Genomic DNA, 24,605 nt, shown 5'->3' with positions numbered 1-24,605 from the left:
CTGTGGTGTGTCTCACAATGCTCGACCTATCTTACTTTTTTGATGAGGTTTGTATAAGCCATAAAGGATCTACTTTTTGCTCACAGAGGGAATGAATACTCATTAACTGGTTTTTGGTCATGGACTTTATCATCATACTCTGAGGAGGAAAATAATCTGCAAATCTTCAAATCATGTATTTCCTTTCAACTTTTAATGGAAAACATTGTATCAATATGAATGCAAATATTCTCTGACTGAAGATTTTTGTCACTGCTTGCTTTTACTGAGAGACCAAAACAAAAGTTCATGCTAACATAAGAACCACTTACTGCTTAAGACCACTTGTCCCTGGGTTTTTAAGAAATTAGTTCACAAATAACAAATGTTTGCATTTATCATAATTTCCATACCTCCTAGGGTAGATTCTGTGTGGTTTTCATGGAAGAACATTGAAAAGACATTGCCTACTGAACCGGACTTTTACAGAGGGAACGGATGGTGACTGACTCCTGAGAAGTGGTTTGGGGTTGGCTTTTAGAACACTTGGCTGCAATTAAAAGATGAACGTTGGTGTATACGCTCTGAAGAGAAGTAGACTTTCGGAGGGAGAGATACTTTATAATGTGACATCTGTATCAGAGAACTCAAAAGTGGTGAACAGAGACACAACTCTTTTTATTTCCTGTAACTCTGCAGTTGTTTTTAGACTCCAAGAATGTTTTAACTACTATAGATCAACCGATACTCATAACCCCCCCCCAAAAAAGGAATATAATTTTGTGTAGCAGCTTAGGAATCCAAGGTGGAAATCTACAGGTAATCTACTTCTATTGTGTCCTTTAAGTTGTATTTAGAAGTAAGGAAGCATTAGGCTTGCAATATCTAGGTGGAAAATTATGACACAATGGAGAACACTATTAAACTAATATATTGAATTGCTGTACAAGAAGATCCTCTCAGGGTGTAAAGTTGTACTGACTTGAAAACTACATTTAGTATTTAATCTTACACTCCTACAGAGGTATCCACTCAGTAGACGACCTTGGTTTAGCATACCAAATCAGATGGTATTTAATAAACAAGAAGGCTTAAAAGCAGTGTTATGTGCATAGAAAAGCCTTTAAACATTTGTGTGCCTTTAAACATTTTTCCCCTGCTGGTGTTAAGAATATATTAGTTTTATTACCACAAGTCATAAAAAATGAAATAGGGCTTGTATTATTAGGGACCCTTGAAATAGAGCTCACATTATTTAAAATGTATTTAAAAGGCCTATCAGGAACCAGTCTTCACGTAAGTAATTTTTGCATACTTTAACAGGTTAATATCTTATTTTGTCAGAACGTTGCTGAGTAAATTCTAAGACATTCTAAAATGTCCGAGATGAAATAAATTACTTTAGATTTCTGATGAGTTTATGTGTCCCATACTGGCTCGTGTTAAGTTTTGCAAGCCTATGACCTCTAAGAACCTTCACTCCAGAAGGTCCTTTACTAAACGAGTGAAAACTAATTTACTTTGCAATAAGGATAAGGATTTTCCTCCGAGTGAAATAGCTTAAGTGTCAGTTGGGGGAGTGGAGAAAGCAACTTTCTCCAGAAGGTGCTTGTAGGCTAGTCCAGTACAACACCAAAGGCTCTCTAACCACCTAGCAAACATCTATGCACACTGTTGGGCTCGGTCGGCTACTGACCAAGTCATTGCCAATTCTGGCAAGTAGTACCCAGGACCTGGACTTGGAATCCATCCTAGGGCTTCTTGCCATACTCTACCACCTCATGTCCCCTGCTTCGGAGCAAGTGCGGTCAATCGAGGAAGATCACTTACGACTGAGTTTTTCATCATGGCTTTGACTGTGAAGCCCTCAGAAACCAGGGAATGAGGCTGGTGCACCTGGATCGTCTGTTGTGGCAGCAGTTTGGTCCTCTTCGGCATCTTGTCTGGGCATTTGTTTAAGGTCAGGGTCTCTTTTTCTGCCACCATCTTCCTAGAAAACGTTTTGTTCTTATCAAAGGTGTGGTAGAAAAACCAGTGGCTTTTACAGATGTGAGCAGGGGATCGGGAAAAAAATGTAAAAAGGCGCGCTAGTGATAGAAATTCAACCCCTCGTGGTGCCCAGGGTGATCCAGATGTTTGGAAGCACCAAGGTGGAGGGAGTTTAGGGGAGGGGAGGGGCGGGAAGAGGGCTGGGATCCGAGGCTAGAGCCGCTAAAAGCTTCCAAAGGTGAGCCTCCTGGTTGCTAAGCGACTGATCAACACTACGAGCCGCTAGTCCCGCCCCTCCGTGACGAGCGTTTCCGGAAAAGGTTACCCGCGGGGGACAGCGGCACCCGTCTGAGGCTAATCTTACTCGTTAAAACTACGACTCCCAGAAGGCTTAGCGCTAGGGGCGGGTGCGCGTGCGCACTAGGCCCGCCTAGTGCGCGAGGGGAGGGGGGAGGAGGCCTGGATGACTAAACCTGACAGAAACGCTGGTGGGAGGCTCAGGCGGGTGCCAGTGCCCGCGTAGGTCCTGCTCGCCCCGCAGCCACCACCCTCCCGGTGACCATGATAGGTACGTGAGTGCCTGCCAGGTACAATCTCTCCGCGCCGCCCCGCGTCCATGTGTGGCGCCACGTCACACCCCACGGGTCCGAGTGGGATCTTCGGGGGCCGATCCCAGCCACCTGTCAGTGACAGGGCGGAGGGGTGTGCGCCGCGCTCCGCCCGCTCTGTGGGCTTCCTCGGCCCGGGGGTGCCCGCCAATAGCCGGATCGGGTGTGTGCTAGAGCATAAGTGTGAGTTTCCAGTCCCCACCCCGCCTTAGCCAAGGTTAGCCCGGTGCTCGCTGAAGAGGGCATCTTTCACGGACACCCTCGTGCTCCACTGCGCCCCCCGACGGCGGGGCTCGCCGTGCGGCACCGCGGGGGTGACCAGCCGAGGTTTGTTTCTGTCAAGCTGTCCTTCACTTCAGGGCGAGTTCACACACCTCTAGGACTTTAAGAAAATCTCAGGGAAGCATCTGCCTGGTGGAGATCGCAACTTAATCCGTCAGTTCTGTCTTTTTAAATGTGTCCTCGGGGATATGAGACGAAAGGATAGAAGAGTAGATAACAGCAACCATAACATCCCCCCCCCCCCCCATAGATTGTAACTGGATGCAGTTTGACTAGTGCAGCTTTGGAAGCGGCCACTAGGATTGTTCTAAGCAGTGTGAAGTAGGAAGGTTGGAAAGATCCTCTCTGGCAGAGATGTTAAATTCGGAGTCACGTTTTGGGTTCTCCTCCGGGCTAAGTAGAAATAAATGCATAGTGGCGCGTAGCGCGCATTCCCGTTTGGAGGGTTCGTTACTGTAGACTCGTCCCCAGGTGTCGTCCTGAAGATTAGTGAACTTGTTTGTGATATATGCCTGGCAGGTAGTGCACCAAGCATATTAGAAGTCGGTCTATCCTAGATGTGTCCAAGGTGAACGAGAGGTGCATTGATGAAGTAAATGCATTACGCTGTGGCAGTAGCCAAGTCTGTGTTAATTCACCTATGTAATGTTAAAGTGTGCAGCCCTCCTCTCCTCGTCTTTGAGAATCACGCTAGGCAGCTAAGTTCCTCAAGGAAGCAGAGGTACCAGCTAATGATGTCCAGGTACTTCTCACTTTGGTACTAGGCTAGTGTGTGTTTTGGATGAATGAATCGGAAACTTGTAAAATGAAGACAAAAGTATACCTTTTTACGAATGACACTGAGCCTTTTAAATGAAATTGATTTAAGAGTCATTTGTGAACCCAAATTTGAACTGAAACAGTGAGAACCAAGTGGGACAGATTAGAAAAGAAAAATTACAAATTTACAAGAAAGCAACATCTCATATTTTGAAGGCAACTATACACGTTTAGTTTCCTTCAACTTAATCGAGTTCATGGGTGACTTTGATAAGCAATTATCCCCTAAATACAAAGATAGGAAATGAAGACCTAGAAATAATCATTTTATAAAATCTCATAAATTATTATATTAATAAGTTTAGGGTGGAACACATTCAGGCAGCTTATTTAGATTTACATGGAACTCTCTTAATAAGAACTATGCCATTTGGACGTTACAATTAAATCAATTAGTGATAAAAAAAGAGAAGGGAAATAAAAGGCAAATTTAAAAACTGTTCTTTCTTGGCTATTCTTTGTACAGGGTGAATAAGTGTGCATTTCAACACAAATGATTAAATCCTTGTCCACTGCCTCAAGAAAAGGAACTTCCATTAAAAAAGAAAAACTACATAAATAATGTTATATAATTTTTTTGTTTGTATTGCCTATTAATATTGGTGGCTGTATCTTAATAAAGTTATGAGTTGCCAGGTTGGAGGCTTGGGTGTGGTGACAGTGCCTGAAGCAGGAAAGAGGGAAAACGATTACAAGGATGCTCTGGAGGAGTAGTTTTGCATTCTTCTGACTAATTTTTTGACCAGGAAACAGGGCAGATGGTAATTACCCAGAGATCTGCTGCAGAGCAAAGGACACATAAATAGCTCCAAGAACTGAACAGTTTCTTCGACTTCACAGCATTACTGAGGGCTGGGGCCTTCTAGACTTCTACTCTCTCCCTCTGCAGTATCTTCCTAGTGAAGGAAATACTGTGCTCTACCACTGAAGTGCTCGATCTGAGAAAAATCCTATGGATTGACTTCCTGGCCAAATAGGAGGAAAGAAAACTAATACTTTATTACCCATAAAATAATTTTCCTTTTATTGTTCCCAAGTATAGGGTTCCCTTCTTGTCATGGAGATGGCTTCAAAAGTACTTACATCTCCCACTTGGATTATGATTGACATGCCTTGACCCAGAGAGACTTAAACCATAATTTTATTGAAGTTAATGAAAAAAGTCAGCCTTTATGAGGCATGGAGAAGGGTTTCATAATAATGAAAAGTAGAATAGAGAAGCTTCAGAAAATTTAACTGAGAAAAATGTAATTTTGAGCACCTCTTTTAAAACTTTTTTTAAATTAAAAAAAGTGAGCACTTCTTTGTGTTTAAAATTGATTTTTAGTAGTGACAATTGTGAATTGTTCTAAATGTTCTATATATTTAGGCATTTGATAATATCAGCTATTAAAGTACATGAGTACCCATACAATTGGAAAAGAAAGTTCTTAAATTAAAATCCAGTGTTGTAGAAGATTTTTAAAGTAGGAATGTAGTTTAGTGACAAATTCTAGGGTGCAGAAGACCATGGGTTCCATTCAAAAGTGTTTCTTAATTGATTAAAATACTACTTTCTATATCTTGTTTAAAATCATTTAGAGAACTTAACTGTTTGCATATAAAGATCACATTAATTCTCACCTATTCTTCAATTTTATCAGATTTCTTAGTTAGGAAAGTAATTTTCCTTTTACATAAAGTTTCAGTAGCCCTAGGGCCTTTCAGTGTGCGTGCTACACAGGTGTCTTTGGGGTCTCTCTGACAGTGTTAGCATGCATTTATCATCACTTGGCAGCAAGTGCTTTCTTTTTAAATTGTCTTTTCCATAGATAAAGGGTAGAACATTTTGAGAAGGAGTTTTAGGAAAAGCCATTCATTTTATAATGATTGAGTTTTACAAAAGCAAATTCCAGGACTGAGCACTGGCTGGTGCTGTCACTAGGGGCCAAGGATACAAGGATAGAATAAGCAGAAAAAAAATGCTTAGTCATTGTAAATATTTGGTCTCTGTTGACTGTTGGCCGATGTCTCGCTTTGTTTTAGAGCTGGTGTGTGGAGAATTTCGAGTGTTGGAGTTCGTAGGTGTAGTGGAATGTACTGTGTGCTGCCCCTTGTGCTTTTAATAACCTTCGACGAAAGCAACCTTACCTCTAAACACTGTTAGTGAGGAGGTGCCCTTGTGTCACAAGATGGGTTCTCCAAGACCTTTGAATAGAAGAGTTTAGATAATTTTATTCAGTTCTCTTTTGGGTCCAAAGCCTCAGAAAAAGCTTTATACCTTTACAAATGTTGGTCCTCTTTGTAAAGGTTTTTCTGAAGTCTGCATTTTTTTTTTTTAATCCAAAGCTCCTTGACTTGAAAATGATACATTGAAAGTACTTGGTGGTAAGATATGCAAATCCACCCCTACCTCTAAAGCTTCTTTGAACACATCCCCCCCCCCAAAAAAAAAGGAAAAAGAAAAAAAGAAAGAAAGCGAGCACAAGTTCTCCTTATTTCAAAGTGCTTAATATTCATGAACCAGGTTCAATGCAAAACGCTTTCTTCTGTTAGCTTTCAGTTCTTTGATCAATGGAAATTGTTTCTTACCTGCTGTTTCTTCAGCCTTTAATTGTAGCCCAGTGCTTATTCATTGTTTCTGTTTTAATTTACATTTAATGAGCTCATTTAAAATTTTTCTTTGTAGTAGTCCGAGTGGTTTCCTTCCCAACATTTATAATATTAAAGACTGAGGCATCTGACAGCTAACTGATTTATATTTCAGACCTCCAGCCCCTACCTTTCATGGCTTATTTACTTCACCTTATGGAGGAGAACTTTGGTTAGAAGGAATGCAGTTGGCAATGCTGTTTCCCCTAGTATTGCTTTTCCTGGTCATCCAGGATTCTACACAGCTAATCCAGTCTCCTCATTCCCCCATACTCAATAGCATCTTTCTTTCTTGAATAGATGTTTTAGCTGTCAGTTATCATTTCAGTATCAGTTCTTTATTAAAGTAGTATGTTAGGTTGGACAGGAACAGTCTGTGTGTGTGTGCGTGTGTGTGTGTGTGTGTGTGTGTGTGTGTACACATGTGTGCACACACATTATTCTCTAGGATACAGAAATAGGAGACCATTTATCCCCATGAGTTGTGATTTCCTTGGGCTGATGAGACGTGTTTGTGGTACAGAGTTTACCTGCTCCCCTAGAGAAGCAGCGTGTAGTATTTATGTATTCATCCTACCACATGGGAATTGTGTTCTGCATTCTACTTAGTTTACATTTAATTTTTATATATGCTACAGAGAGAATGAAGGTCTAATGTCAGCCACTTTTCACTCATGCTCATTTATAAATTGATGCATGGCCTGATATATAAGCAAAGCGATTTCTTCTTTCATTGCGATGTCTTTCCTTTCTTCATTTGTCTTTTCTTCTTCTTTTGGATGTATTGTAGATGGTATCTGTCATATCTTACACCATGAAAACTTTCCGTCAGGCATTTTTCCCCGCATCAACTTGATTTCAGAGAAGCCGCCAAACAAACTGCTTGTCAGTTGTGGGCTACTGAAGTTTTGCAACAGGTCCACTTGGTTACCTTTATAGGCCTATAGTTTATGGGCATTGCCTTAGTTAGGGTTCCTGTTGCTGTGATAAAACACCATGACTAAAGTAACTTGCGAGGAAAAGGTTTATTTGGCTTACACTTCCACCACAGTGTTCATCACTAAAGGACGTCAGGGCAGGAACCTGGAGGCAGGAGCTGATGCAGAGGCTGTGGAGGGTATTGTCATGTGCCTGGCCCCCATGGTTTGCTCAGCCTGCGTTCTTATAGAACCCAGGAGCATACCAGCTCAGGGATGGCACCATCCAACATTGGGCTGAGCCCTCCTCCATCAATCACTAATTAAGGAAATGCTCTACCAGCATCCCAGTTTTCTTAGGGTCCCCAAAGACAATGATGCCCCAAAGTCAGCTGGAAGTAATCTGAAGACCTCACTCCTGCCCCACCATCATCCATTCCTAGTTCCTCGTTTTTAATTAAAACAAGAAGGGAGGAATGTTAGCTTGCAGGAAATTCCCCTAGGCTCCTCCCAGAGACCTAGCAATGGCTTATGGCATCCTGTGCTGCTATTACCTGCCTCCGCCAGGGACATGTGGCCTGGTCTCTGAAAGGACTCCTCAACACCTCAGTTCTCTCTCTTTTCCTCTCTCTGTTCCCAAGTACACACGGCTGGTCTCTCTTTATCCCTCTTTCTGTCCTTCTCTGTCCCATCTTTGTTGTTGTAAAAATATAAAAATAAAAAGTAATGGTGGTCTTTTACCACCCCCGCTAGGTCCGCACAGCGGTGCCCCAAGATCTTTCTATCCTGTACCTACCGTACTTTACAAATTCAATGGGGAGGTGGTTCTGGTGAAGTCACCTGACTTCTGAGTAGTGACTAGGCAGCTGTCCTTGGGCAGTGGAATTAGCATCAAAATACAGAAAACTTCAGGGCAAACCACAGCACAACTTTCTCCCCTCATGGCTCTTCTCTTATCTGTCTACCTTCTCCAGGTCCTCTCTCACTCCCTTCCCTTCCCCAAATAAACCTACACACACACACACACACACACACACACACACACACACACACACACACACGGAAGAAAGAAAGGAAGGAAGAAAGAAAGAAAGAAAGGAAGAAAGGAAGGAAGGAAGGAAGAAAGGAAGGAAGAAAGAAAGAAAGAGAAAGAAGGAAGGAGGGAAGGAAAAAGAAAGAAAGAAAGAGAGAGGGAGGGAGGGAGGAAGGAAGGAAGAAAGAAAGAAAGAAAGAAAGAAAGGAAGGAAGGAAGGAAGAAAGAAAGAGAATGCTCTACAGGCTTGCCTGATCTTATGGAGACTTTTTTAATTGATTAATTTTAATTGATTTAATTTTTCCCTCTTCTCAGATAACTTTAGCTTACATCAAGTTGACAGAAAACTATCCAGCACAGGTATTATGCCATGAGCTTTATTATGTTTAGATGTGGGGGAACAGTTTCTGGAGTCTAACTTTCAGGGTCCTTCTCTGTTGGGTCAACTCATTGTCATACTTATTTGCATAATCATTTAGTAGGAATATTTCTAGCTTCTCACTCAGTTTAAGCATTTTATAACTACTAGACTTGAAATTATGGAGGTCAGGTTGATCAGAGAAGGGAGAGTGATGCCTTTTCAGGTTAGATTTTGGAAGAGGTAAGTAATGATTTTTGTCTCTAAGAAATGGTAGGATGAAAAATATTAGTGATTCAAGATTGATAATTGTATGTGAATTATTAGTCATTTAAAGGATTTATTTTAAAAGTTTTAGCATAATAACATAGTTGCTATAACTGAAAAATACATAGTAGTATTTTATTTCTATATATGAAGTATCAGAAAATATATTCCCAAATTATTATTTTGGAGCTGTAAGAATTTTTGGAATTCTATTATTCAACATATAACATTTCGAATCACAAAATAGCAATATGTTATGAAAGACCATTAAGAATAAGACACCTGGGGCTGGACGGTGTCCCAGTGGCTGTGAGTGCTTACTGTGCATACTTGTCTGAGTTCCGATCCTAGCTTCCATGTAAAATTTCAGACAGGGCCCAATGTGTGCAATCCCAGTGCTATGTGGTTGCTGTGCGTTGAAGGGAAGAGGATCACTGGTATGTACTGGTTGTTAGTTTAGTCCCAGGTTCAATGTGAACCCAATTTCAAGGAGATAAGGTAGAGAGCAAATCCAGCAGGACAACTGGCGGTACTGTCCATTCAGCTGTGCACACACTGCAAATGCGTGTGCATGTGCATGCATACACACACACACACACACACACACACACACACACATGTGCTCACACATATGCACACACTCAGAATAAAACAAATGTACCATAGCTGTAGCATATATGTACTTACCTTACCTTTCAGGGCAGTTTTCCCAGGTGGCAATAGAACATGTGGATATTCTCCTGTGCTAAAATACAGTTGTAGCTGTGTAATTTGAACCAGGTTGCTTATTTGCATCCTGTAGAGAAAGGGAAGCTTTGCTATACTTCTCACAGGAAACATAACTTTACATAACAATAGATCATCAGGGAAAAGGAGCAAATAAGCATTTCATACATGTTTTGCTTTCTGATTGAGTTCGCTGTGAAAATTAGACACTTAATGATAGAATAACATAGTCTTACCTATTGTAAATACTAACTAATCTGACTTGTTGAAAATTACACAAATTTAAAAGTAAACTTTAGTAGAGTTGAGAACAATGTTGTAACTTAATTTGCTTTGGTTTTAAAGAATGTCTGTTGCATGTAGTTTTCACTACCCCTCCTAAGCTCTGGAACGGGCCACACTACCACCTCCACTCCCTCTCAGCTTTCCTTGAATCCATAGATAAAAGACACACACACAGTTGTTCATTTTCAACTCGACTTCTTGGCACAGTTGCTGGGTGCTACTATCTCCCGCCTGCTCTAAGCTTACGTTGCTCTGATACATCCTTGACTGCCCACCTGTAGGAGTGCCCTGACTCTGCCTGGGACCTCACAAGACTGGTCACCTTTTCTCTCTCAGATGTGTGGCGAACTCCCCTCTCTTCTCCATGAGTCTCCCTTTTGCCTCTAGGACCTGGAAGTCCTGCCTATCCCTTCTGTCTAGCAATTTGCCCATGGCTGCTTTACTGACAGATCAAGAACCAATTGGAGAATAGGACTTTAGCATCGGAACCGCCCCTACAAATGTTAGTATAGACTTTGGGTTTAGGAAAGAGTGTTTTCTGAAATATATTCTATTTTCCATTATTAATCATTTTAGAAGAAAGTCTAAAGATAGTGTGGGATATAGTTTTAAAATAGATGCAGAATTTCATTTGTGAAAAAGATTCTTTTCTTTTTGAAAAAGAAAAATCTGAACGTCCACTGTTTATTTAGACCTGCTTTTCAAGATGTGGCAGGCACAGAAGCTGCACTCCAACAGAGGAAAACAGAGGAAGTTGTTCTTACTGGATATGCTGTGTTTGTATGTGGTCAGTTGTGGATCCGGCTGAGATGCTATTGATTTCTAAGCCCAGTGGGCTTCTGAACAGTAGAAAAATAAAGTAGACTTCAATTAGAGGGGCCTGTGAGTGAGATGGAGGACTCGTTAGCAGGGCCTGGCCTAGGGAAGGGCCAGAGTATGACCATAAGGAGCTGAGGAGGAAGTGATATGAGGAGAAGGGAGAGAGCAGGGCATCTCAGAGAAGTTCTCCTTGTCATGTTGTGAAGGCCTTTCTCTAAGAAATGGGAAATTGCTTGCCCTTAATGCCAGGAATGGATGTTAAAAATTTTATATACAGAGATAATTTTGGCACAAGGGCCATGTTGATTCTCATTTACTTACTTTTGGTTAACATCAAAATCATGACCATGCTTTATCAGAACTTGATGCTTTACAGGTTAGCACACTTGTATTTTGGTGAATTCCAGCAGAAGAAGCGAACTTTGACAGTTGCAGAGGTTCATGATCTGGTTCCTGAGTCAGATATCTTCTAAGATAATAGCTGAAAGTGGCTCAAAGGAAGGAATTGATTCCTATTTGAGAACAAGGGGCTGGAGAGATGCCTCAGTGGGTAAAGAGCTTATCAAGCAACATGAGAACTTGGTGCCCATATTAAAGATTAAAGCCAGACTTGGTGGTATACCCCTTCCAGGAGCTGAGGTGGGCCAGGCCAGGCAGATGCGTTATTCTGGCCAGCAAGCTAGTTCAGAGGAATCAGTAAACTCCATGCTTACATACATATGCGCGTGCGCGCGCACACGCACGCACACACACACACACACACACACACACACACACACACACACACACACCCCAGAAGCTAGATTTGAATCAGTTATACTGTTTCCCACTCAGGGGATATATGATATTGGGACACATGGTACTTTGATGTCATCAAATAAACTGATCCTTCAAGGGTTTGTACATTTTAGATTTTTGACATAATCATTTTTCTGCTAAATTTTAAAGACTATTTCTTTCTATTTTGATGTTGTGTGTTCTTTCTTGATGAAAGGTATATGTTTTTACTTAGGAGATATCTGCTGGGTGAACGGCAATAGGCATGAAAGGAGGGGAAATACCATGCTTGTCTTTCCTTTCTCTCCTCCAGTGTTCCTTGGAAGCACCCACTCACGGTTGATCCTTGTCTTAGCTAGGTTCAGCATCATCTCATTTATCTCTGTATTCTCTAAGCCCAGAAGCATCTCCACGGGTACCAAAGTAGGGAAGAAAAGAATAACTAATAGCCCGATCTGATTAATGCTAAATACATGTAATATGTTTCAAGTTCATTTAGCTTAGGAGGATTTCAGTCTGCCACATTGTCCTGTGCAGAGTAAATTGGAGCTTGCACAAGGATGCTTCTTTCTTTCCTTCCCTGTCCTTTACTGTTGCTTCTCCTTGGTGTTTCTCTGGCACTAACCCTTAGAGGAAAGCCATTAAATCATTTGAATTTTTGATGACGCTGGCATTTCCACCCGCTTACTCTATGTACGATGCTTCGAATATAAATCGCACAGATGACTCGTCTCTTCTACCTTTAGCTTTTAACTTCACATCAAATACATTTTTCCTTCACTGGGGTCGGTATTTACTTGTTTCCCTAGTGTGGCTTTTCTCCATGGGAGACTTTCAATAGAAACATATGCTCAAAGCTTCAAAGTAATTACAATATCACTAAAAGCTTCATAATCATATTACTGAAACTAAATGTTAAAATTTGATTTTCCTTGATTCAATCATTTCAATTGACTTCTGGCTGCTGCATGATTTATTGAAGAAGCATGGCAGGCCAAAGTCAAGGGGTGCTTAGAGTGCCTAAAGCCTTGCAGAGAAAACTTCCTGGCAATTTAATTTAGGCAGAAATTTATCTTAATTATTCTGAGGTTGTTTTTAAAAGGAAAAACAATTATTTTCATGCTTTTAGTATTTGGCTCTTTCTGGTGACATCATTCTGTCCTCTCCAAGGCATAAGGATCAACTTTCTAGGTCTTTCTCATGCACACACGCACACACACACTTACACAGGATAAAGGGCACTGCCTGATTTCTCTCATAATTGTTCTAAGATGGTCCTTCATATCATTTAAAAGACAGTTTTAACTTTAATGTTTTCATTGGGAATTCTGCCTAGTTTTGAGAAGCTTGCTTCTGTTTACCATGAGCAAACACACCTCCAGCAGCGCCTTCACATAATTAAATAACCCAACATGCAAACAGCGTCACTTCTCTATTTCCTATGATATGGAGCATTATAAATAAACATAGCTACTTTTTCCTCATTGCTCACAGGGGGCTGAGAAAGGATCATCCATCAAGCTCATGTCTGGTTGTTCTGAAAACCATTCATTTTTATCTTTAACGAAGTCGAGATTCAAGTGAATATGAAATTACCTTCCAAACTGACATGAATATTCTTAATTTTTAGCTCAAGATTTTTTAAAGAAAAATTATATATGTTGCAAAGCAGTAAATTTAGAATAATTTTCAATCATGTTTGCTATCTACTCAGCCAAAAGTCTGGATTTTATAGTGAAGTATTATACCTTTTGCTATTAATCATTCAAAAAGTATTTGGTGGCATTTGATTCTTTTTCTTAAACTTCTAAAGGTAAATTTACAATTCTTAAATAATTAAGTAATTTGCCTTTGTAGAATTTTTGACAAAGAAAATAAAATCAGATTATTCTCTGAATCTGGCATACTTTCTTGTCTCTCCCTTTAACAAATAACAAATTTTATAAACAATTCCTCCAGGGGGTAGATTTATTATTTGCTAGATTGTTTTATTATTCTTTTAAAAATAAAACTTGGAGTAAATATTCATATGTACTAAATCACTGCTCTTACCATGCTATCACATCACAGTATCTTATACACATAATACTTCTCTACATATCTGGAGCGAAACTCTAGTTAGATTGCCCCTTCTCATAGTTTTTGTCAGTTGGCACAAACCTAAACATACCTAGGCAGAGGGAATCTCTACTGAGAAGTGCCTCCATCACTTTGGCTTATGGGCATGGCTATGGGCATTTTCTTAATTGCTAGTTATATAGTTGTGCCAGCCCAGCATGGTCAGTGCTATCCCTGGGCATAGGAAAGATAACAGAGCAATCTAAGGGATGCAACCCAGTAAGCAACTTCTTTACATGGTACCTGCTTCAGTTCCTGCCTTGAGTTCCTGTCTTGGCTTCTTCTGATCATGGACTGTAACCGAATAAAGCCTTTCCTCCCCACGTTGGTTCTGGTCAATATTTTATGAAGCAACAGAAAGCCAACTAAGGCTTTCACATGTTTGTCATTACTTAAAAGGAACTGAAATTTACCTGAGAAATCTGTGTTATGGTTCAATTCCAGGCAGTTTTGGTTCTAGAAGATAAAATATGACTGGATTTTTATTTTTTCATCTGAAGAGGTTTTTTGTTCGCTTGTTTGTTTTTTAATTAACACAAAACATCCAGGTAAAATAGTTCAGTGTTAGTACGTCTGTTTACTTTACATTTGAGCATTCATTGTGGGAGTGAGCACCTGCATGTGGCTTTATATTATGCATCAAAAGTGTATTTTACATCAAAGATATAAGGCAGAACTCTTACATTTTTGGCCTTTGAATGAATCCAATAACATATTTTTTTAATGAAGATTCAGTACATAGGTAAGAAAGCAGACAATCTGTTTCTTGTTCTATATAATAATTGTTTAGAGTTACTGTTTAGAGTTAGTGTGCAGAAGCAAGGGATGGTGGGTCATACCTGTAATCACCAAGGCCGTTAAGGCACAAGAACAGACATGAATTCCAGACCAGTCTAGGGTTCAGACTGAGATGGTCAAATAAACAAATTGACAACAACAACAGCAGCAGCAGTAACAACAACAACAAAAGCTCTGTTAACAATTTTTAAAGGAATCAGCTTTCTACCTTTTGCAGTGTATTGAAAATATTTTAATATGGCAGTAATATGACAGAAGTAATTGTGATAGTCTCTAGATCAACCCAAAGATAACCAGGCAGCCACTTTTGTCTTCGTCATTCGGACTGAATAATCCTTTTGCAATGTACCTTCCTTCTCTTTCCAGGGAATCACAATAGATTAAGTATAGTTGTACATTGATTTGGTCTGAGAGTATCTTTTATTCTTTTAGAATTATAAGTTATTGAATAGTACAAAGTAAGAGCTTGAATACTTAATCTTCCCACAACTTAATTTAACAGTAATAGTTATATGTTAGCAAGGTGGACAGGTGCATTTCTATAATATACTCATATATGCATATATATGTATATGTATATATGTAATGTATATATATGTTTACTTTAAAGCTTAATGCACTTTTTATGAATATATAGCTGTGTTGCTTAAAGAAGTATTTTTAAGGTAGAAAAATCTCAGCACTTTGCTCCATCCAGTGATACAATCATTTGTCTTTTTTCCCCTCCTGTGGTAGTGAACCAATAGAGACATTTTCATGTTCCATCAGCAGATTCTGAGCAATATTATAGAACACTACTCCACATGGAGCTCTTGTGTTCTCAGTCATTGTTTACTCGGTGACCCGGATATTTATGTCTCTGATGGATTTCCTTCACTTTCACAAATTGGAGAGAAAATGGATAGGTAAAAATAATGTCTGATGTCCGTCTTGTTCTTAGGTTGTATATTGTGTTCCAAGTGCTGTTCCTGATTTATGAGACTTAACTTTTACCATGCCTGTGATACTGTCTCTGTTCTGGAAACCAAAGGACTTACTCAGAGGTCACAGCTAGTCTGTGGGTATGTGACTCACTCCAGGTCACATGACCTGGGCACTGGACCACCTAGCTATTCAAGCTTTGCTCTTCTCTTCCTTTTATTTCCCAGGTCTCTTATTCCTTTTCTCAGAGCTCCCCAATCCCCTTCGTAACTCTCAAATCAGTTTAGAGGCTAAAATAGCAGATGAAGCTAAAAAGTTTTTTTGACTTATAACAATTTCTTCCAGAATTATCTTGTTGAAAGTAAATAGCCCATCTGGCTTCCTTTTCTCACAGAGCAAAACTCCTGAGTGAGCTTTGTGACTGATGCTGGCTGGATTCCATGAAGCGCGCCTGTTGGCCCTAAGCAAGATGAACACAGTCTGTTTCTTCTGTTTCTAATAAAGGAAGAGAGAGCCTTCATTTGCCTCTTAATTCATGGCTTGGATTTTATGTCCTTCTTTTGCACAATGGCAGGTTTCTTGCTAGTTTTTCTTTCCGTCCTTCTTTCTCTTTTCTTCAATATTCAGGTAAATTTGAAACTAATAATAATCACATTTCAATACAAGTACATTGCAAAGAAGTCACATTAAAACTTGTGTTTTCAAACCATAGCAAGAAATTTTTAGCTGCTTGACTGCCATTGATTAGCAAGAGCTGGAAGGATGGTTGAGAAAGTCCTGTTTCTGCTGCCTCATTCTTTCCTGGTCTCTAAATAAATAGGAGTGTTTAGCCTTCTGTGCCAGAGTCCATGGGAGTCCCACAGCCAAGCTCTGCACACTGTGAGAGTTTACCCCTAAGTACCTTCATTTAGTACCTGAGTTTACTTCTAAGAAGCAGCAGGGACTATCCCTCTAACCCTGATAATTATCTTCCTATAGAACTAACCAAGGTTTACAGAATAGAAACATAAAAATTGAATCTGAATTCTCCTTGGCCAAGAAAATCATTTTCTTCTTTCTGTGTTGTTGAGTAGATAAGAATATTGTGATTTTTATAAGCCATAAAAAGCATTTTTACATTGTCTTACTTTTAATTTTTCTTATGTGACTAGAGTTCATGAAGTCATGCTGTGTTCTTTGATGTCTTGCCATGACTGAAAACTCCTTTCTACATCTTGTTATTTGAGTCATAAGTTCATAAAGCCAGTACCTTTCTGGTGTTATTTGTTAAATGCCAATTCACAAATAGGCATATTTTGAAATAACTTGAGGAGTGTGTGTGTGTGTGTGTGTGTGTGTGTGTGTGTGTGTGTGTGAAGCACTTGATCAATTCTCAAACCTGAGAATGTTTCTTTTTATAGAATTATAATGAATTTCACTTGATTAAAGGGGGGCTATAATAGAAAATATAAGACCTACAGAGCAGTAGATTGCAGCCCCAGGATATTTGGACATCTGTCATAAACTCACACCTTATAATGACAATGCAAACTGTCATGATAGAGCTGTTCTTCTGGGAGAACACAGGAGACCTTTAAGTGAGGGGCTGAGCACAATCTAAGGATGAGCCTCACCCCTCGTGTCTACTTCCACAGTCCAGCTGTATCCTACATCCCACTTCAGACTGCTAGCGTGTGTCTGATGCATGGGCTGGCATCGTACACACTGTAAAAAGAGAAGGAGCCTATTTTTACTGCTGACTAATAACATTTCTCTCAACTTTGACATTTAAAACTTTGTGATGATGATGGTAAATTAAAAACAATAAGGAACAAATTAATAGGTATAACTTTACATTTTGAAATGCTGTATGATTTTATTTTTCAGTGTTTATGTTTACACAATTGGCAGAAGCAATGTAGTTATTTGGTTCACTTCAAAGTTGATTAATAAGAGAACTTAGATTTTTTTTTACAATAAAAATAAAGCCCAAACAAATGAGGTTCTTTTGTATTACAATTCAAATGTGACCATCTTTGAATACTACAAACTAGTGCTATATGCTACAACCCCATGAAGCAACTTAACTCATCTTCCGTTTACAATTAAGCATATCAAGGCTTATCTTTTAGATCTAGAGCACAACATTGATTACTCAGAAATATTTATAAAATATAACATTGAAAATGTTCTTAGATTATTCTCTGGGATATGTCTGGAACTGAAAATGTATTCCTATTGAAAAGATGATATGGTTTCAACTTAACAAAATAGTCCAGTGAAACCTCGTTTAAATATGACTAATAGCTCTAAATAGGCTAAGGCATTCATCTGTTTTACTAGCTGGTAGGAAACCTAAAATATGAGACTAAAGCCCTGAAATTGGCTTAGTTTCTGAAGCCCGTGTCTTGTAAGAAGTCTGGGATCCAAGTGGTAGAGGATGTTCATAGGGAGGGAATGAAGGGGTCAGGCATTGCCTTCTTACAGGAAGGGTAAGGCAGTTTATACTCTAGAGTACCTCAGGGTACACATTTTAGTCATAACCTTCTGCAGACTCTAAATGTCTGCAGACTCTTGTGCCTGTGATTCATAGTGGTAGACCCTTCTTGCCAATATTGGGGACATGGCTGACACTGGCTGTCCTGTTAGTTGTAAGAACAGTGGCTAAGCTCACTGTTTGACTCTCAGAAACTGAGGATACCCAAATAAATTTCTAGGTCCCAATTTTTAAGTCCAAAATTTAATGTATCTCTTGTCCACCCCTTAAATAAGGCCTTTGAGGGCTATTCTCTAGGAAATCTCTTGAACTTAAAATATATTCCTATTAAAAACATTTTAAGGTTTCAGTTTGGCCAGATAGTCCAGTGCTTTGTAACCAAGTTTAAATATGACTGAATGGGCTCAGCAAAAGGCAGGTCTTCTTAATACTAGTCTACAAGTCCTTCACTTGAGGCTGACATTTGGTTCAAGCCTGAGCATAGTGAATTGGTGAAAGAGTAAACACAATCAATAAGCTCTGCGTGTACCGGGAGTGGAAACAATGGTGGTCTTGTAGGGAAAATCTAACAGAAAAGCACTTGGCGTTCACTGTGCGTGTGTGCGTGCGTGCGTGCGTGCGTGTGTGTGTGTGTGTGTGTGTGTGTGTGTGTGTGTGTGCTGGATTCAACTGTTAGTAGATGAGCAGGTTTCACCCATTGCCATCTATTTAACAGTGGGCCAGGACCCTCATAATCACTGTCTTTCTATGTATAAAATAGGGTCACATTGCCTACCTTTTAATAGGTTATCAGCGTGGAATACACATTCCTTAACCCATTCCCTGACACATAGTTAGTCTGCTTAGATTAGTTCCTGAGTGTATGGGAAACACATGGAAAAACATATAGCAATTCTTTAGTATATTTCATATACCTAGATTTTCTACTGAGAATGCATTCTGTTTTTTACATTTCAGATATTTAGAAATATGTTTTAGGCTTAGTCATAGGGTTAAAATAGAATCAAGCAATAGGATATAAGTTAATTAGCATACATTAGAGGCAAGAAATAAATATAAAGTGTGAATGTAAATTACTATAAAGATAGAATTGTTATAATTTTTACATTTTTCTCTTAAATGTACAGATTTATTTTGTTATGGTTAGTAGCCTTCATTACAGTACTAAAATATTAAGGTAGGAAATATACTTACTGCGGGTTCTTTCTTATAAATCTAATACTGTCTTATTCATAGTACTATTGCTGTGTGGAGATACCCTGACTAAGACAATTTGTAGAAAAGATTTAACTTGCTTAAAGCTTCAGAGGGTTAGTCCATCTTCATAATGATGGGGGAGAATGGCAGTGTGAAGGCAGGTGAAGTGTTGGAAAAGTAGCTGACAGCTACATCCTAATCCACAGATAAAAAGGACAGAGGAGAGAGGGGAGGGGAGAGAGGGGAGAGGGGAGAGGAGAGAGGGGAGAGGGGAGAGGGGAGAGGGGAGAGGGAGAGAGAGAGAGAGAGAGAGAGAGAGAGAGAGAGAGAGAGAGAGAGCCTCATGTGGAATTTTGAAGCCCCAAAGCCCACTTCCTAAAACAAAGTCATACCCATTCCAACAAGACCACATCCCTCGCCCTCTTTTTTACTTATTGAAAATAGATTCTTTTCTCATACAATATATTCCAACCAAGAGTTCCTCTTCCTCTACTCTTCCCAGAAATCCCCCCTCCACCTCCTCTCTCTCCTAGTTTCTACTCTCCCTTATCTTTTTTCAGAAAAGAGCAGGCTTCTAAGAGACAACAACCAAACACAACAAAACAAAATACAATAAGATAAGGAAAAGGTCCACACACTAAGGTAGAGCAAGGTAACCCAACAAGAGAGAAAAAGTCCCAAGAACAAGGAAAAGAGTCAGAGATACACCTATGACACAAACACCAAGTTAATGGCCACAACGTATAGCAAAGGACCTGGTGCGGACCCATGCAGGCCCTGTGCATGCTGCTTCTGTCTCTTTGAGCCCATGTGTGCCCTGCTTACTTAATTCAGTGAGGTGTGTTCTACTGGTGTTCATTATTCCCTCTACCTCCTACAATCTTTCTGCCCCCTTTTCCATGGAATTCCTTGAGCTCTGATGGGAGAGTCCCAACAGACATGTCTAAGTAGACACTGTCTTCATAATGTCTGGTTGTGGGTCTCTTCATCCACTCTGCTGCTGGGGGAAGCCATTCTGATAACCACTGGACAAAGTGCCAGTCTATGAGTAGAGCAGAATATCATTATTACATTGCTCTATCTATCTATCTATCTATCTATCTATCTATCTATCTATCTATCTATCTATCTATCTATCTTTGGTTCTACTCTAGATCTCTGGTCTGTCTCGTCTCCTGGATATCCAAGCAGTGTCAAACCTGGCCTCCCTCTCATGAAATGGGCCTTAAGTTAAATCAGACATTGCTTAAGGCAATCCTTCTAAACAGTTCTGGGTACCAGCCATTTAAATATATGAGTCTGTGTGGGACGTTTTCTATTCAAGCCACCACAAGTAGCTTAGTTTATACTTTACCATTTTAAGTAACAAAGCATATTAATTTTTTGTCCTAGCTGTGTGGAAAGGTTCAATATAAAGGAAGATTTTCCCTTATTCCAAAAACCCATAGTGATATCTTAAGTAAACATTGCAAGTAGTAAGGTAGGAGCTGGTTCTTTTCAGTTTTGCCTGAATAATTTTAGCATGCTTTGTGATTGAATCCATATAATATCCTTAGATATATCATATCTAAGGATCCAATCATATTCGTGCAGTGAGGCCTTGCTCTGATACTGATGCATTAGGAAAGCTCACTTAAGGAGTTAAACATGTCTTACTTGTCAACACTGAGGTAATTACATGCTATTAATTCTCATGTCATTTGAGAAAGTGCTGTTTAAAACTATTTATTTCATCAGCTCCTAGAACTGGGATAAGGTAGGCAGCCTGCTGTAACCCAATTTTAAGATGTGACTACATTGTTTTAGTCCTGCAGCACTTGAAGCCGAAAGTTGACCTAATGTGAATACAGCTTTTGAAAGGTTTCTTACATCACTTTACAAGATGAATATGACTAGGCAGCCTTGAAAAGACAAAGGAGTTGATGGGGAAGAAGGGAGCTTTACTTCAGCCATTTGTAGAATCAAGGCAGTGGGTAGGGAAGAGCTGGGGGAGAGAATCTGGAACCAGTCATTTCTTTTGTCTGTTTTATCTAAATGAATCTTTTCTATGCATCTGCTCTGTAAATTATTAGCTAAGAAGTAGAGGCATTTAGCTTTTATGTAATAGCTCTTTGTGAAGGACTAGAGTAAGATTTTCTTTCAAAATAGAGGACACACTTTCAAAGGAACAATTTTAGTAAACTAAAGACTCAAATAGATTACAGTAGATATTTGAAAATATTGATTTCTGTATCTGACCAAGATTATAGTAGTTGAAGTTCTTCAATAATGCAGGTTTTACATAAATGCTACTTTCTAAGATTTGGATTCTTTTAGCTGTTTTTCATAATTACTTTGTGGAATAGTTGTTAAGATCAATTTTAGCTCATATTTTAAAGATGCCTCAATTCATAGGGACATTCAGTTGCACAGATACCTTACATGATAGTTTTGAAGTGATTTGATTTGATTTTTTGTGTGCATGGGCATGTGCATGTGCACATGCATATACATGTGTGTATTTACATGTGTATGTGGAAGTCAGAGACTCATGTTGTCCTCAGTGGCTCCCTGCATTATTTGTCAACTCAGGGTCTTTTATTGAACCAGAAGCTTACCAGCAAGGCAAGACTAGCTGATCAGCAAGTCTCACAGATCTTCTTATCTCTACCTCAAGCGAGGTAGATCTGACTAATTATGTGAGTGCTGGGGGATCCAAACTCAGGTCTTCATACTTGTGTTGTAAGCATCCCACTGACTTAGCCGTCTCCCTAGCCTTGACTGATATTTTAAGAGCTTTCTTCGAGAGAAGATACATGGAAGTGAATTCGAAGGAAAGTATTCCCCAGGTGTGATCATTGGCTTCCATTGTTTGGTTTTGAAGTGTGTGCTTTGTTTAGAAATGGAAAGTTTTCCATGTCATACCTTTGCTAATCCTAAATATTATGGTGACATGACTTATGTGCTAGGTGTGCCTTATCTATCATACATGACCTAAAATGACTTGATTCTTCCTCTCTAGCTTAATATTGTCTCAAGCATAGGTCTTTTCAGTGGTATAACATGTGTGGTAGACTTTAGTATGCTTTTATGTTCAAAATGATCAACAGTTTATGGAAGTTACTGATGTAATGTAACTATATTAATTCTGGTACTGACCCAGTGAACTAAATTTTTGGAGAGTGAATGGCAAATATTTTGATCCACAAAACTTATTTTTTGATGTTACCAGCATTCCAATAAACATCCATTTCTAATTTTAGTTTTTATTGTTTTATTCAGTATGTATTATGAAATAAGACCTTTTATTACTATGATATTTCACTTATATGTTCCTTTGTACTACATGACAAGTTATTTTTCTTGTTTCCTGTGATCTCCTAAGTTTAGCTTTGATGTATCTAATATTTAATTAAATATTAGTTCTTAAATATTAATGGTTAACATCCTGATTGCTTTATTCAGTAGGTTTTGGTGATCTCTGAGAGGCCTTTACAAACAAAGGGAACTTTTAGATACAGATATTGCTCCCTTGGAACCTACAGTTTGGGGAGCTGAAACAGACACAGAGTATTAACAAAATGTTTTCTGGGGCACCTAACAAAGGAAAGTTCAGCAGTGAACTGAGTGATGGCTAGCTCATTGGAAGGCGGAGCCCTGAGACTATCAAGGCTGAGCAGCATTTTTTAAAGTTGACAGTAATGGAAAGGATAGGAAGGAAGCATGACTGGTTAGTGTAAGCCACAGATATTAAAGACTAGTTAGAAAGGAGAACATCCAAAGCTATTAAACTTGCAATTCAGAAAGACCCAGTGGACAAAAGACAAGTGGGAAAGATGTTAATATTTAACACTCACTAGTTACTTGTGATCTTTGAATGAATTATGAGAATTCTATTTTAATTCTCAAAATACATTGTTGTAGTTTGATGTTCTCGCCTTGATTTTGTGAACTTAAGCTAGATCTTAGAGTTTTGATGATGGCTACCAAACTAGGAACTGGTGTAGCCTCTGAGAATGTCTTTGCCCTTCCACCTTTGCTGTATAATAAATGACAGGCCCAAGGTGGACACGGCTGCCCATACAAACTGAACATGTTACAAAACATTTTTTCCTTTTTCCAAAGGTGATTTCTAAAAAGTCATTCTTCTCTGTAGCTTCACTGTTCTTTCACTCATATTTAAACCACTGGAGATATTGTGCTCTTGAAATTACCTTTGATTTCATATAACATGTTTGAATGTAAGATTCAGAGGATAACGAACAAACAGTAGATCTTATGCTAAAAGTCTTATTCTTAGTTTTCTAACTTGTAGTAATCCTTTCTTCTTAATGATCTAAGTGAGCTCTACATGCTGTTCATATTGCTCAGCTTACTAACGTGATCATTTTAGTGTTTCAGCCTGATGTTGGAAGGAGCTAATTTCATTCTCCGATCTTAGACTCTTGGTATAGTATATTATAAAGGTAGGGTTGGGGCCCATTTCTTATGCTGTATTTTAGTATTTGATTATAAATAGATTTTTTCTTTTTCTGTCCAATAAAATTATTAAAAGGTAAGAATTTGTTCTTGGGAGATAGTTTCATATTCTTCCTTAGTATTTTCTCTCTTCCTTTTCTTACTATCATAAAGTGAGGCATCTAGCAGTCAGTGTATGTGCTGATTTGCATTATCTGACAAAATGGTACAAAATGGGTAAAATGTTGGTAGCTTTGTTTCTTTTATAGTAGCTCTATCAAGCCAGTCCAGACCTTTACTTACATGAGGTATTCCTGACAGCTGTTGAATATTATTTATTACAAATATATTAATGGACAAAGAAAAATTCTTTAAACCTGTTGAAGTACTTTTGTACTTATGAACTACATGACCAGGTCTAATATTTTGTGGTAATCACTCTGATTAAGAATGATTTTTATTAATAGTCCAAGTTCTAGAAGTTCCAAATGGCTTATTTAAGAATGACATATAAAGTATTCTATTTTCAATAATTAAGTATTCAGGGAAAGATGGCACTATGTCAATTTTAGCTGAACTAAATTCTCTTAATATGCCTGAAGACTTATTCAGCCACTGATATTTTTAAACTGGAACTCAGTACCCGTCATGAGTTCCTTCTTTAGAGTGGGCCTCAAAACTAACCAACCATAAAACACTTGGTTTCTCCTATAATAATTGTACCTGTGTTATAACAGTAGGCACACACCTTGCCTGGAAGGTTAGTATCATAGATTTTAGGGTTTCCATCTGGGTAAGTCACTGATATACCCTTTACCCTCTAGTAGCCTCCACTGTGCCTTTGCCACTGTGAACGCTGGCCAGTAGGGATAAATCTAGATCTGTTCCAGTTTGATTTCTGTATCTGTATACATTGTATCAGAAGTAGGGCCCTTTTCTTTTTCTTTAGAAAATTTTCTTTTATTTGGGATCTAAGGCCCTTGGCCCCAATGTTTATCCAATAAACTGCACTTGAGCACCTACCCTCTGGCTAATCACCCTGATCAATAATGGGGGCAGATGAGTAGGCATCTGGATATATTGTCTCAGAAACAGGAAGTGGATGCAAGGTGGAAGGAGATAGAGTAAGTGGTTGGGCACTGTCTCTGCTACTTGCTATATCTTGCTG

The 24,605-nt window shown here is 39.0% G+C and overlaps 2 protein-coding genes across 6 annotated transcripts in view; one reads left to right on the top strand and one right to left on the bottom strand.

The window, feature by feature from the left end:
* The window catches only part of Pacrg (parkin coregulated), a 422,656-nt gene extending 420,420 nt beyond the window's left edge, over positions 1 to 2,236 (bottom strand). The window contains exon 1 of the mRNA NM_001389238.1: positions 1,810 to 2,236. Coding sequence (NP_001376167.1) covers positions 1,810 to 1,965 — 156 coding nt within the window. The 5' untranslated portion in view covers positions 1,966 to 2,236. The remainder of the gene's footprint in view (positions 1 to 1,809) is intronic.
* A 182-nt stretch (positions 2,237 to 2,418) lies between these two features.
* Positions 2,419 to 24,605, top strand: part of Prkn (parkin RBR E3 ubiquitin protein ligase) — a 1,215,323-nt gene continuing 1,193,136 nt past the window's right edge. For 4 of the 5 annotated variants that reach the window (XM_087584833.1, XM_087584829.1, XM_087584826.1 and 1 more), the window contains exon 1: positions 2,419 to 2,536. Coding sequence is in view for 4 of the 5 variants with exons in the window: in XM_087584829.1 (XP_087440955.1) it covers positions 2,530 to 2,536 (7 nt within the window). In the remaining variant the exon portion in view is untranslated. 5 annotated transcript variants of the gene reach the window in all.

Source organism: Rattus norvegicus, chromosome 1, assembly GCF_021556685.1.
Source record: "Rattus norvegicus strain SHRSP/BbbUtx chromosome 1, alternate assembly SHRSP_T2T, whole genome shotgun sequence".
Taxonomy (NCBI): domain Eukaryota; kingdom Metazoa; phylum Chordata; class Mammalia; order Rodentia; family Muridae; genus Rattus; species Rattus norvegicus.
The sequence above is the reverse complement of the archived record's forward strand: the minus strand, read 5'-3'. Positions and strand labels throughout refer to the sequence as shown.